This window comes from Bos grunniens, chromosome X, assembly GCF_055505025.1.
Source record: "Bos grunniens cultivar Pamir isolate PY7600 chromosome X, Bosgru_T2T1.0, whole genome shotgun sequence".
Taxonomy (NCBI): domain Eukaryota; kingdom Metazoa; phylum Chordata; class Mammalia; order Artiodactyla; family Bovidae; genus Bos; species Bos grunniens.
In genome coordinates, this window is record NC_141194.1 from 31,310,021 (window position 1) to 31,324,545 (window position 14,525).

General features: G+C 33.2%; 1 protein-coding gene across 21 annotated transcripts in view; it reads right to left on the reverse strand.

Annotated features, from left to right (window-relative positions):
* DMD (dystrophin) overlaps positions 1–14,525 on the reverse strand; it is a 2,667,987-nt gene that overhangs the window by 1,317,248 nt on the left and 1,336,214 nt on the right. For 18 of the 21 annotated variants that reach the window (XM_086387509.1, XM_086387510.1, XM_086387500.1 and 15 more), the window contains 4 exons: positions 14,092–14,214; positions 11,380–11,517; positions 8,501–8,653; positions 7,458–7,640 (listed from right to left, as the gene is read on the reverse strand). In XM_086387509.1, the coding sequence (XP_086243635.1) occupies positions 7,458–7,640; positions 8,501–8,653; positions 11,380–11,517; positions 14,092–14,214 (597 nt within the window). The remainder of the gene's footprint in view (positions 1–7,457; positions 7,641–8,500; positions 8,654–11,379; positions 11,518–14,091; positions 14,215–14,525) is intronic. The other 3 variants (XM_086387503.1, XM_086387507.1, XM_086387508.1) reach the window with 1 other exon arrangement.

Sequence of the window (14,525 nt, forward strand, 5' to 3'; positions counted from 1 at the left end):
TGTTTTGATTTAAAGGCAAAGAAAAAAATCTATGTAGCAATTATGCAAAAAGTTTGTTGTCACCATTAAATGGCTATCATAATGTGATAAGCAGCAAATGTACAAGAAAATAGTAGTGCTGAATCAAATCTAGGTTCAGACATACGGTGATGGCAATCAGTTCTGTGATTACTTTTTTGTACATCTCTGCTTCATTTTAAGAAAATCTAAAACAACAAAACCATAATGATAAAGTGATGTTTTTTCCCCCATTTTTCCCCTTGAAGAACATTAGTTCTTCACAGTCACTCAAATAGAATCTTAAAACTGAAATGAAATTTCCCTCTTTGTATTACAACTATCCAGATGTGAAAGTCTGCAGAATCTATTCCTCTCACAGAAATTCATAATCACATTTACATATCAAAAGCCCTGGAAGATTCTAGACTAAGGAAACTTTGCTTAATCCAGTGTTTCTCAAATTTATTTGGACACTAGATTTTTTGTTTTCTTTATTTTGAATAACTCCCACCATATCTTGGGAAGCGCTGAGTTCAAGTTAGGTGTCTTCCAATTTGCTCATGCACCCTTGGCCAATTTCCTTAACTTTATTTAAATTATGTCTCCTTTCTGTAAAATGACAATTAAAATAATACTTGAGAGGGTTATTGGGGGGAGTGAACAAGATACATGTGAACATATTTTGTAAACATAAAGTTCTGTTCAAATTCAAACAATTTTTAAAAATTAGTGGATGAAAGTTTATACTGTAAATATTCCCATTTTACAAAGTATTCACTTTAGAGCTAACTTGTATAACACATTTCTTGAAACTTTTAAATAAATCTACTGACAGATTTCTATCAGCTTTTCAAGAAGTTGTGTATTTTGGCAATGTATGCTTTTAAGTAAATTCCTTACTACAATTTACTCTGATGTAGTAAAAGCTATCCTTTGCAATACATTATTATCCTCAACCTCATATTCAGTCTTTACCTCCTCAGTGTTAAGTTTCGAGAACTTTGTCTTTTCTCAGTATATGCACTTCCAGAAGTAACTGTACTAAAATTTGCTGTTCTGAACAGATATCTTAAACTCACAGTTGGCATGTATAATTACCATGAGTATACAATATTTTTAAAATAGAAAAAAAATACCTATTAAGTATTGCCTGTCTAAATTCTACCAAGTTCTAATTGTTCTGTAGCCTGCCAGGCTCCTCTGTCCATGGAATTCTCCAGGCAAGAATATTGGCGTGGGTCGCTATTCCCTTCTCCAGGGAATATTCCTTAGGGATCTAGGGATGATCGAACCCAGGTCTCCTGCATTGCAGGTAGACTTTACCATCTGAGCAACCAGGGAAGCCTCTAATTTCAGCTTGTAAATGAAAGGATGGCTAAGTTTTAGTATCTATACGAAAGTCTACTTGAAAAATATTCCATAAAGAGACAGTATATACAAAGGTCCTGAGATAGAAATGATGCTATGTGCTTAAGTGGGGTCACTAAGAGTCGGGCACGACTGAGCAACTTCACTTTCACTTTTCACTTTCATGCATTGGAGAAGGAAATGGCAACCCACTCCAGTGTTCTTGTTCTCCAGTGTTCTTGCCTGGAGAATCCCAGGGACGGGAAGCCTGGTTGGCTGTCTATGGGGTCACACAGAGTCAAACACCACTGAAGCGACTTAGCAGCAGCAGCAGTAGTTTAAGTATACAGGACACTTTAAAGCCTCTGTATTAGGAGAATGCCAAAAGGGAGATAAAGTTGGAGTAATAGGAATAGTAGGCAGGGACCAAGCTATGCAGAAACTCATAAAATTTCATTAGAATTGTAATAAGCAGCAGAGGCTTGACAGAATCCCACATATACTTTTAGGAATTCTCTGATTTCACCAAGGAGACTATAATATAGGTGGGTAAACATGGGAAATAAGGACTAGCGGGCTGCTGAAGTAATTGAGATGAGAGAGAATACAGTGTTGTCAAGGGTTTCTGCAATAAAGTTTCTGAGGAGTGGTCCAATTAAAGATGTATTTTGCAGGTAGAGCCAACAGAATTTGAAGTGAATTCCATGCATAATATAGAAATAAGGAGGAATCATGGATGATGTTTAGATTTTGGACCTAAGTTAAAGGGAATTTACTAACAGCTGCAGAGTTTGGTAGGAGCCATTTATATAGGAGTGAAAATTAATTATTCTTGACTTGGCTATTTTATGTGTGAAATACCTGTTAGGGTTCTAAAATAAAAGCTGAATAAAAAGTTGTCAGAGGTAAATTGTCAGATATCAGTATTATTTACTTAGTCTTTGAAGTCATAGGATATCCAGAGCAAATGGGGGTTGTCATATTTAGAAAAGGACATTTCTTTTCCTTCTTTCAATAAGATGTATTTTTGTATTTTATATTTTTAAAATTTTTTTCTCCTCTCCCTGAGACAGGTCATGCATATATTGCCTATTCCAAAGGTTTACTACATTTTTTTCCTTATAAACATGATAACTGGCAATAATTCATATTGAACACAATAGGCACAAACCTTATATTTGCTGCTACCATCTAGAAATAACCTTGTATTTATTGTATTTTCATTATTGTGAGATCAAATCACTTTAATATTCTAATAGAACTCTATGTTTTCCTTTGCAGCAATTGCCACAATTTTAGTGGCTAATTACAAGATTTAAGTTTGTTTTTTATACATATAAACTAATGTTATATACCTTTATATAGCTTGCTACTTCTCTGTGGTTCTGTGTTCTGTTTTACACTAGTATATTGTTTAGTAATTTTTTCAGTGAGAATCTATAGGTTATAAACAGTGTTCATTTATTTGAAAATATAGTGTTTGTATATCTGAAAATAGTTTGTCTTCATTCTTGAATCACTGTTTACAGGATTCTTTTGAACATTCACCTTGAACATTATCCTAGTGTCTTCTAACACCTATTATTGAGGACAAGTTGGCCAGTCTATGGAGCTTTCTGCTTTTGGTCCTTAGCAGCTTTTATGGTGACCTTCCTGATCACTGATGTTCTGAGTTTCACTCAGACTTTGCTGGTTGTGAACTTGTTTTTATTTATTACAAACTGGTTGAGTTTCATTCAGTTTGAGGACTCATGCAAATTGAGCTTTATTCAATTTGAGGTCTCATGTAAATTGAGATTTATTCAATCTTGTTAAATGTCAGTCATTTATATAAAATAATGTCTCTTCCCCTGGCTCTCCACTTTATCAATCTGGAACTCTTTTCAGGCATATGTTTGAGCTTTTTATTCTATCCTCTCCATCTTCTGCTATTTTCAGCAAAGCACAAATTTCCTCAGCATCTTTCAATTAATATATTCCTTTTCTTCTATAACGAACCCACCATTTAAAAAGTTGAGCTATTATTTCAATAATTACATGTTAATTTCTAGATTCTATGTTATCAGTTTCCTATTCACTTTTCAAAATGGCTTGTTGTTATTATAAGAATTCCATTCCATCTTTATTTTCGAAATCTTTTTGAACATTAAAAAAGCATTTTCATGTCCTTTACTGTCTTCTTATCTCTAATTTCTTCAGGTGTGCATACTCCTTTTAATTTGGGCATGTTAACATCACTTACAGAAAGCATTTTTTCATATCCATTTAAATTTTAACCTGTGAGCTTATTTTGCTCAGGAGTTTCGCATAAGGGTTGTTGCATATCCTCATTGTGAAATTTTGTGGTTGGATTTTCTTGGGATCTCTGAGGTTAACTGTCAAATATTACAATTAACCTTGATAAAATTATGCATAGTTTTCTGCTGCTGCTGCTAATTCGCTTCAGTCGTGTCTGACTCTGTGCAACCCCATAGACGGCAGCCCACCAGGTTCCCCCGTCCCTGGGATTCTCCAGGCAAGAACACTGGAGTGGCTTGCCATTTCCTTTTCCAATGCATGAAAGTGAAAAGTAAAAGTGAAGTTGCTCAGTCGTGTCCGACTCTTCACAACCCCATGGACTGCAGCCCACCAGACTCCTCCATCCATGGGATTTTCCAGGCAAGAGTACTGGAGTGGGGTGCCATCGCCTTCTCTGGCATAGTTCTCTATTATATTTTAAAAGCCTTTATATTTTTCCTCCTCTTTCTTTACCTTTCTATAGAAAATAATTTAGCTAATGCTCTATTGCCAAGTTTATGGAAAATTATGCCTTCATTGGCAGAATCAACAGCTTTGCATGAAATTTCCCACAAATACTATGTAACTCTAGACAAAACTACTTGCCAAGAACTATGAAATCTAATTTTTAATTTACATTGAACAAAATAGATCTACCTGTTGTTAACAATATTTTAAACCTATGGGACCTACTCATCCCAATCCTCTTAATGATTCACAAATATACTCTACATTTTAAAATAATGTGTCTCATTCCAATGTTAACTTATATACAGGAAGAAGAAGAAGAAAAAACTATTGATTCACTTAACTTCAGTTAACCTCCATAATGTAGCTGTTTTTTTTTTTTTACAAATACTACCATATTTTATTATTATAAACATCCTCATCCCCATGGTAGAAATGCAAGAAACCAGGCTGGAAGAGACTGGTGATCATACAGCCAGCAGATGGAATCAATGGGATTCACAGGGCCATTCACCCCAGAGAGTGGTCTATTTTACTAGACCACTGTTGTAAAATATCTTACAGAAAACATTCCTCATGTTCAGTTTACAGTCATTGTTTGGTCTTCAGTGAACAGCCAGGTCTGCAAGTCAATGGAACCATATTAAAAATGCCATGTAATCCTAACTAGGGCAGGAGCTTCAACATGCTCAGTACCTGAAGAAAATCTTACTCACTTTCTCTCAGTCTGTTTTCCCTTCTTTATGGTCTCCAGGATTATCCTGAGGACAATCATTTGTAGACACTCTCTTCTTGGCTTTGGTCTACACTCTTGCCTGGCCTGGGGCTGCCCCATGGCTACCTGAGACCCAAGTACCAGGGTTTTTCTGAGCTTTACTATGGTCATATGTAACTCTGATCTGGACCTAGTCCCTGAAGTATCTAATTTTACACCGCTTAGTTTATTTCTGAGTCTTTATCTCTGAAATGAATACAATTAATTTCTCATTTTAAATTCAGTTCTCAAATATTAAGCACTTCATAGTACTGCCTAAAATCTTGAATTGCTACTTCTAAGATATGAAAGACTAACTGAAAATCCATAGAAATCTAGAATTCATATACAGAAATAACATAAAGGGACATTTGAGAAGAAATAATTATAGAAATAGAAAAGGGAAATGCAAGGGGAGGAAAGAAATTTGGAAGCTCTGACTACCTGTGCTACATCAGGGCCATGGTAAGATTATCCCAAACATAACTCTTAGTTAAGACGTTTGCTTGTGGCTGTCTCAAATGTTCTCACTGTAGATTAATTGGGAAAGATGACTCTAAACCAGTCGATATGTGAAATAAGTTTTTTTAACATTTATTAGCAATCAGTGGACTATATACATCTTTGATCTATCAATCTATCAAATTTCAGATCTAATAAAAATCCAAGGCTAAATATAATTGTAATATTAAATTGATTATTCTTCATGTATATTGTTCTTACTTGTTTTATCATGGAAAATTAACATACAACTTTTTCCCCAAGCCATGCATCATCTGTATTTTGGGATCCTTCAGATATAAAAATCAAGAAGAAATGGTTTCTGAAGAAAATATATTTTATGAATATTTATTTCAAAAGTTTTATAGTGGTTCACTTATCCTTACTTTACCTCAGCAATCTTTATTATGTTTTACAAATATTTGTTGAGAGCCTATTATATGCAGGTACACAATGGTATTTTAAGTGAGTGGTTTAGGGTTTTGATACTGTGTCTATTTAACTATAAAGTGTTAATAACTTACCTTGACAAAGTTGTAAAAAAAAAATTAACCCTGCATATAGCTTGTGTCAAGACATAGGGGAAATGGAATTGGAGAAAATAGTGAGTAGTAAGATAATTCAAAGCAAAGGACTTAAATGATGTATTAAATGGAGGCAAAAATATTTTACTTAAATTTTCTTTATGGTTGCCTTAATCTTTCAATTCATTTTGCATCCATTGGCACAAGCTTTCTGTTAGTGTAAGCTTGAGTGATTTATGACATATTATATTCATAATATCTAATACAAAAGATAATAGGCTGAAACATTCAATCAGCTAGAATTGGACTTCAACTGCAATATATTACAGTTTAAACATACCTTATATTACTACTTCCAATTTCTCAGAATATTCAGCTGCTATTAAATATTAAAGTACTTGGAGTTCTTAGAAAACAGTGTATGCAAGGATTTTTCTAATGCATTTAAAAGAAGTAATGATAATATGGAGTATTTTTCACCGAGTTAATAAGCAACATTAACAAAATTATATGCTTAGAAAACAGTTATGCTAATTGTCTAAGACATATTCAATCATTCATCCCATATTAAATGGAATCAACAATATCAAAGAAGAAATACCCAACTAAGTCTCATCTAGGAGTTGAAACAAATAAAACTGTCATCAACTAGGTCAAAGAGGGTTGAATATCTGTCGGTTTCATGTAAGTTAACCTAACATAATTATAAAGCCTCATTTTGCAGACTTTCACACCCTGGTTTTGTGAGGAGCACTGTATTTGCATAATAACAGAGTGGTGATTATTTCACTTCACTTTACAATCTCTCAGAATAGCAACAAAAATGTATCTGCTAGAAAATCCCTATGGTTTATACTCTATTACAAATACAGTTCTAAAAAGATCAAGCTTATGATTGTGACTTGCATTTTTAAAGACAGAATCATAAAATTTCCATACAGTTGTTTGAAAGAGAACAGTGGTTTCTTCACCTCTTGGCTTATGATATTTCAGTAGTAACAATATTTTATATTCTCAACCTGCTATCAATTATTAATGATCTCACTAGGCATACAATCCTTCTATAAACTTTTTAACCCATCAAATAGATAAGCCAGGTGTGAGGACTAAACTATAATGTTTAAGTCATGAGATAAGAAGTCCTTGTGCAAGTTGATATAAGTTCTTTCACAAAAGATTTATTGTTTACCATGTATACATTAAGAAAGTAAAATTAGCATGGGATGGTCTCAGGAAAGCAATACATATTTTTGGATTAGATGCTGAAATAAAGTAAATGTTATGGTAAATTGACAAATTCACACTGCTAATGTTATGAAAAAATGATGTGGCAAAAGAAATTAAGATGTATTTCTCATTTTTGATAAGGGCACTCTTTCCTATGCTCTATTAATAGATTATGTTTTTAATCTGAAAAACTAACCACTGGGGTTAGGGAAGCCCAAAGGTAGGGGAAACTGCCCACTTTCAGAATGCAGATTAGAACTTTGAAATTGCACCCAGATTTTTTTTTCCTTTTGGTTAGTAGGCCTCTGTTGTTAGAGTAGTAGTTGCAAACACATATAGGTTTGCCAGTAACAACTCACAATTTGTGCAAAGTTGAGTCTTCGAAACTGAGCAAATTTGCTCTCAATTTCCCGCCAGCGCTTGCTGAGCTGGATCTGAGTTGACTCCACTGCCATTGCTGCCCCATCCTCAGACAAGCCCTCAGCTTGCCTATGCACTGCATTCAGCTCCTCTTTCTTCTTCTGCAACTCACGATCAATTTCCTATTGAGCAAAACCAATACAGGGCCCAGGGCAGTTAGCTAACCACATGAATCAACCTATCCCAGCACATACCTGTCCCAGAAATTTCACAGGCTGTCTTCATTTTATTTTCACTGTTCATAAGTTACAAGTATGGAAGCCAACACTGTCATCTTCAAGGACCCAAATATTATTTCAGCTTTTATTTGAATGCTCAGTTTTAGACACTCTAATTGAGAAAATATTGAAATTGATCTAACAGATTTCTTTGTCAATTCCTCTAGTGTTTTTGGGGTTGACCCAAATTAACGAAGTGATTACTCATTATTAATAGGGACCATCCAGATAGAATATAATTTAGTGGGTAAGTGAATAAGTAATTTATTTCCTTTTTAAAGTTTTGAGGAACTCAACAGAGAATGAAGCAAAATAAAAAGTGTAAAAAAACAGAAAAAAACATCTTCAGACAATATGCAACAGATAAATCTATAGAGATTTGACACTGATGTGAGAAGATGCTCTGATGAAATGAATGTGCTAACATGAGATAGAAGTCGTCCATATACCGATAAGTCATTTGTTCATCTGGAACAAAGATACACAGAGTCAATTACAATTTTACCAGAAAACATATAACATTTCTAGTTCATTTCACAATGTCTAAGAATAAAACATTTTATTCATTCAACATTATGTCAATTGAAAAACAATACAATACATTTACTAAAACAAAACAAAATACAGAGAAACACCTCAAACTGGGGAGAACACTAATAGAAGAAACAACAACATCAACATTTAAAACATGATCTGTACAGGTTAAGTTCAATAAATTAAAATGTAGCAACAAATCTGAGATTGACATTCTAAAACAACATTACCTTTATTTTCCTTTCATCTCTGGGTTCAGGTAGGCTGGCTAATTTTTTTTCAATGTCATCCAAGCATTTCAGGAGATCATCAGCCTGCCTCTTGTACTGATACCACTGGTGAGAAATTTCTAGAGCCTTTTTTCTTCTTTGAGACCTCAAATCCTGTTCATGGTGCAGATATTATTAAAATATCAATATATAAGCATATTATACTTCTGGCTGTAGTCATTTAAAAATAATTTGGTTCCCTCACCTTCTTGTTCAGGTTCAGTTAAATTCACATTTAAATGTTACCCATACAAGTAGATTATTAAATTACGTATTCATGTGACAGGACCCATGACATGAAGCTAAGAAAACTGAACAATGCACTTTCAGTATTTTTTCTTAGTATGCTCAAACTTGTTTAGAAATCTTTTCATATTTAATTAACTCTTAATGAATCAAATAAATTACTGTGTAGAGTTTGTTAAACTGTTCAATATGTGAACTCAATTGAGGTAACTACATACTTGCACAAACTTGCTGAGTTTGCATTTGAATTTTAAAATAGGTAAAAATTCTAAAATTTCTATCTTCAGCACTAGGTTCAAAATTTTAAGTTTATATAGCCAAGCTATTTACATTCATAATTTTAGAAATGTCTGCAAAAACGTTTCATAGGACATGAATATTTTGTGATTAGAAACATAAAGTGTTTTTAGTTATCACAGAAATTGCTTCAAGCTATATATGTTCAAGTGTGAAAAGTGTATGCCTGTGAGTATGCATGAAAATGACAATTTAAATATCATAAAAATTATTTTTCTTTTAAGACTTGTATGGCAAACTTTCTCATTGGCATCAAATCCAAATGCAAAATGATAAAATTTAGAAAAGGAAATGTGCATGGTTTTCAATCAACCTGATGAGATAAATAAGGGCGACTACTTTAATGAATCACAAAAGGGGAAAATTAATCATCTTACTCCTTACAAGATCATCCAATGTCTTCCTTGATCAACAGAATTTGTTGTAATGCTATTTTACAAGGGAATATATTTTACATGTTTTATAAGGGAACATAAGAGCTCAGGATACAGTTTCCATTTCTTCAGAGTAGTAGCAATTAGGGTTTCATGTATAGATATAACTGGAGCAAAAAAAAAGAGTGAATATCAAAGAACTGCTGAAATATTCACTGCATTGGAAAGTTTCACCTTCTTTGAAATATTTCATAAGGACTAGACTTGAACACTTGGCAGATTAACAACTACTGAATTTAGTATATTGGTGTGGCAAGTGTTGATTTTCATTAATTGCTTTTAACATATATCTGAGAAAACTGATTTTGATTTCATTCTGCATTTTGTTTAAAATTGGGGATGTAAAATTTTCTACAGTTTACATTTTCAGTTGAATTTCTAAACCTCCTATGGAGGTAATAAATGCCTGGGATGAGCCAGATGGAATGCTGCTTTTTTCAAAGGTACCAAGATACAGCCACGTGAAAGAGAGTTGAGCCATGCCTTACTGGTGACACAACTCACATCTTCGCCAAGAGAAGGGGCTTGTGGTCGCCAAATCTGAAATTCCTTTTATTTCCTAAGCACAAGGTGGTGTGTAATGTGTAAAGATATTAAGAGATATTATAGAGATTTCTTTACAGGTATGCCAGATAACCATTAAACACTGCTGTTCAGTAGGACACATATCATCATATGACCAGTGTAGATGTTTCTAAAAGCTTGGTCACAGTTGGAAGCGTGTGGATTACACAGCTTTCTGATTTTCTGAGCACATTATGGCCTGCTCTTGTACTCCCTCAGGGAAGAGGCCTTTTCTATTTCCTATATTTATCAGCAGTTACCTTCAGAACACCTGCTGGCCAATTAGACTTTCCTTGTGGATTCCTTGCAGGCACAATATTGTGTAATTACATTCTCAGCAGTGTTTATTTGGTTGTCTGACTATATGGGAAAAGGTTTTATACTCTTATTTGCATATAGAAAGCAGAGTCTATTCACCTACAAGGTGGATCCACCTACATGGCTACACAGCTCTAAAAGAGTGATTTACAATGAAAAGCTCAGCAATTAACAGTATTAGAAAATCAGCCATGCATGCAAATAGTGAATATTGAAAAGCACATTAAAAAATAAAAGGTTATTTCACAGAATCTTTCACATGTCCTCCCGTCTCTTCTCAAGAACTTTCTAGATATTATTATATAAACACCAATATTCTATTCTGTCTTTGCTGTGAAATTCCAGATGAGACACATGGGTACTTGAAGCTCTATACTAATGTTGGTTAAAATGAGAGCACCGGTTCTTTCTCGTGGACATTAAGATTATTTTAGAGGACTCCTATACAAATGAAATTAGACTTCTAAATGTTTAGTTAGTTGTGAAGAATAACTCTCTTTAAGGCAAAATGAAGTTAACTGGAAAAAAATGAACTATTAAACAAATACTAGGTTATCCCAAAAAGTGAACCTACTCTGAATTAAATCAAGAAAATATCAAGAGCAGAAAGCCTCAGAAATATACAGATTGGTTATGCTGACAGTTAAACAGGTTTTTCAAGACACATGTCAAAATAACTTACAAAATAGATTGTATTACAAAATTAAATATATGAACACAATGAATGATGCATTTAATATCTTTTGATTACTACTCAGAAAAATGTGTCTAAGTAAATACCTTGAAATTTTTAAGCAACACATCTTTCAAAATCAAAGACAGCACTCAAAATTGTTAAAGCACAGACACTGAACAGAAAAAAAAAAATATGTATTTCTGGTGACTAAGATTCTTAAGCAAATTTTATTTATGAACAATAGATTTTATCCTGTACATGAAAAAAAACACAGGCAAGGTATATTATAATTTTAGCTCTAATACCTTGAGAGCATTATGTTTTGTCTGTAACAGCTGCTGTTTTATCTTTATTTCCTCTCGCTTTCTCTCATCTGTGATTCTTTGTTGTAAGTTGTCTCCTCTTTGCAACAATTCTTTTACAGTACCCTCATTGTCTTCACTCTGATTAAAAACAACAAGTACAGTCTTCATTTTGGTTTAAAAAAAGCTGTACATCTTTAACAGAGATAATAAAACATGTTATTAAAACACACACAAAAAAATCCAATTTAAAATTTTCAGGGAATGCTATCCTAAGATACTGCACTCAGAGTTTCTTTTTTAATATGCTATACTTTAACTTTTAAAAGAAGTTTCCTCCTATTTCAAAAGGACACATGTGATTAGAGTTGTATGAAGAAAAATGGGGGAGCAATTTACTACATCATTTCAGACAAGTGAATTGTTATGAAAGCATTCTTTGGGCTTTGATTTTTAATGCATTTCTAGAAATTAAAACAAAAAACAACTTTGGAGAAGAAAACAAAACTTGTTATATATAATGTTATTTCACAGAGGAATATAGATGTGGCTCTGTGAATGTGAGACTGTAAAATTTTAAAATTTAACACACACTCCTAAGTGAAAATGCATTGTTTTAAGTGTACACTGATTTATATATAATAAGTTCCGTTTTACATAAACTAGCTTCCCTGGTGGCTCAGATGGTAAAGCGTCTGTCTGCAATGCGGGAGACCTAGGTTCAATCCCTGAGTTGGGAAGATCCCCTGGAGAAGGAAATGGCAACCCACTCCAGTACTCTTGCCTGGAAAATCCCATGGATGTAGGAGCCTGGTAGGCTACAGTCCGTGGGGTTGCAAAGAGTCAGACACGACTGAGCAACTTTTCTTTCTTTTCTTTTACAGAAACTAAATGACCAAATCTAGAACAAATATTAGAGCTTTAGGAAAAAACGTGCTCAACTGCTGTCAAATATTGCAGATAATTTCTAAAAATAAGTCACATATGCATGTTATTTTAAAATAAATACAATTAAGTAAATATTAAATATGGATTATAAAAATGACTTCAAATATTTTAATATGCAGTTTGGTCTTTAGACTCTAATAAAATTATTTTTATTTATTTTGAAATAAAATTATTTAAACAGTGTTTGTCCAACAGAGTAGCATATGTAACCATTGGATGTTTCACTTCTATTTCCTATCTTTCTTTCAATGCAATATATAAATACTTTCTATCAAGAAGGTTTGCTTTTTAATAGTACCCAAGGTACTCTGATGAATTAAGGGAAGGAGACAATTTTTAAATGTGACATGCTTGTGTTTATAATCATCCGTGGCATTCAATGTTGCATACTTAAATCTCTAATGCATATGTTAACTTCTACACACAACTGAGAAACTATTCCATTTTTTTAAAGAAATGAGATTTTCATCTGAGATGTGCCAGTTACTTGTCTAATGAAATAATGTAATAGACACTTATGTTTATAGTCTTTGAAAAACCTTCCTTTTAAGAATATGTCATTAAAAATCTGAAACATTTCCTGGGACTGAGGACAAAAATAATGAACAAACAAAAACCCTACTGCACTTCTTTCCCCACACCAGCTGAAAGCTAGAGGGCAGAGTTGGTGAGCAGCCCAAGAAGTAAGAAGCATTCTTTTCCACCTTGGTGCCCTCTGGTTTCTTCTTTGACATGAATAAGAGGTAGTTGTAACTTGGTATCTTAGAAAAAGGTTTGTCTGGTCTTTCTTTCCATGAGCTGAGTTGGCAAGATCATCAAACCCATACATAGGGAGTACTGAGTTAGGCAGCTCCAGGAAGTCAGAAATGATACCAACGAGAACTAAGATTGGTAAAAATGGTTCTCCTATTGCTTCATGTGCCTATTATCTACAACTTATAATTTACCTTCTGATATCATTTTCAATCACTGTCTGAGAAGTCTCTAGCACTGATACATGTCTGAGAAATCTCTAGCATGACATATATAAAGGTTAATAATGCCATATAGGTGATGGTTGTGGACAGGGGAAAGGAAATTGTGAAGAGGAGTAAGGATAAAAAATAAGTCAGTGAAAAAGAATGTGAGGCAGAAATATTCAAGCCAGAGAGAAACGTAAAAGACATGTTGAAATTAATCAGGGTATAAGAAGAAAGTTATGAGTCTGGGAATAGCCCACATGGTTATATTTCTTTTTTCCCATGAAATAAGCAGCATGAATTTACACATATTTTAGATATATACTATACTACTTGTTAAATGTTTTTGTAAAACTACATTGTGTTAAGTTTTAATAAACAATGTTTATATCATGTATAATTGCCCCTTATCCAAAATAAATGTTACATTACCAAAAATAGGACTGAAGCAAAATAGCAGCCATCTCTGATGCCTGTGCTTTTATTATTATTATTATTAAGTTTCTAATTTATTTTCTGATTTGACTTTTTTTTTCCATTTATTACATTTTGTCTTTTGAGTATGGACAAAACATTGCTGGGTGATTTATTAGAATCTATAAGTACTCCTGTATGCCCATATCATAGTAATTTGGCATTCATAACAGTTCAATAACAATACTTTGCGTTTGTAATAAATCATTAGAATCACAAAATGTACAAGGTATGCTCTGAGAATTTAGTTGGAGACTTGAATTATCTAGTTTCCTTTGAAATATTTATTCATTTCATTCATAGTTCATTCACACTTTTATCACAACCAATTTACCATATCTTTATTGAAGTCTTCCTCTTTCAGATTCACCCCCTGCTGAATTTCAGCCTCCAGTGGTTCAAGCAATTTTTGTATATCTGAGTTAAACTGCTCCAATTCCTTCAAAGGAATGGAGGCCTAAAAAAAAAGATAGTGCTAATTTAAATCAAAATTACTTTTTATTAGAAATATAAGCCAAAAAATGCATTTGTTCAACCTCCTGTTGCTAAAATAATGACATGCATTATGTTTCCATATTATATTTTATGAAAGTGTTGAAATACAACTGGGAAAGTACCTGAGGATGCAAATAAAGACAAACATTTAACATCATCAGAGCTGAACACACATGCAGAATAATGCAATACTCATCATTCTGATTTTTCAGCAAAAGTCAATTTCCATATACTTGGCTGGTCTAATTATTAATATCCTAAAGTTGAATTTGA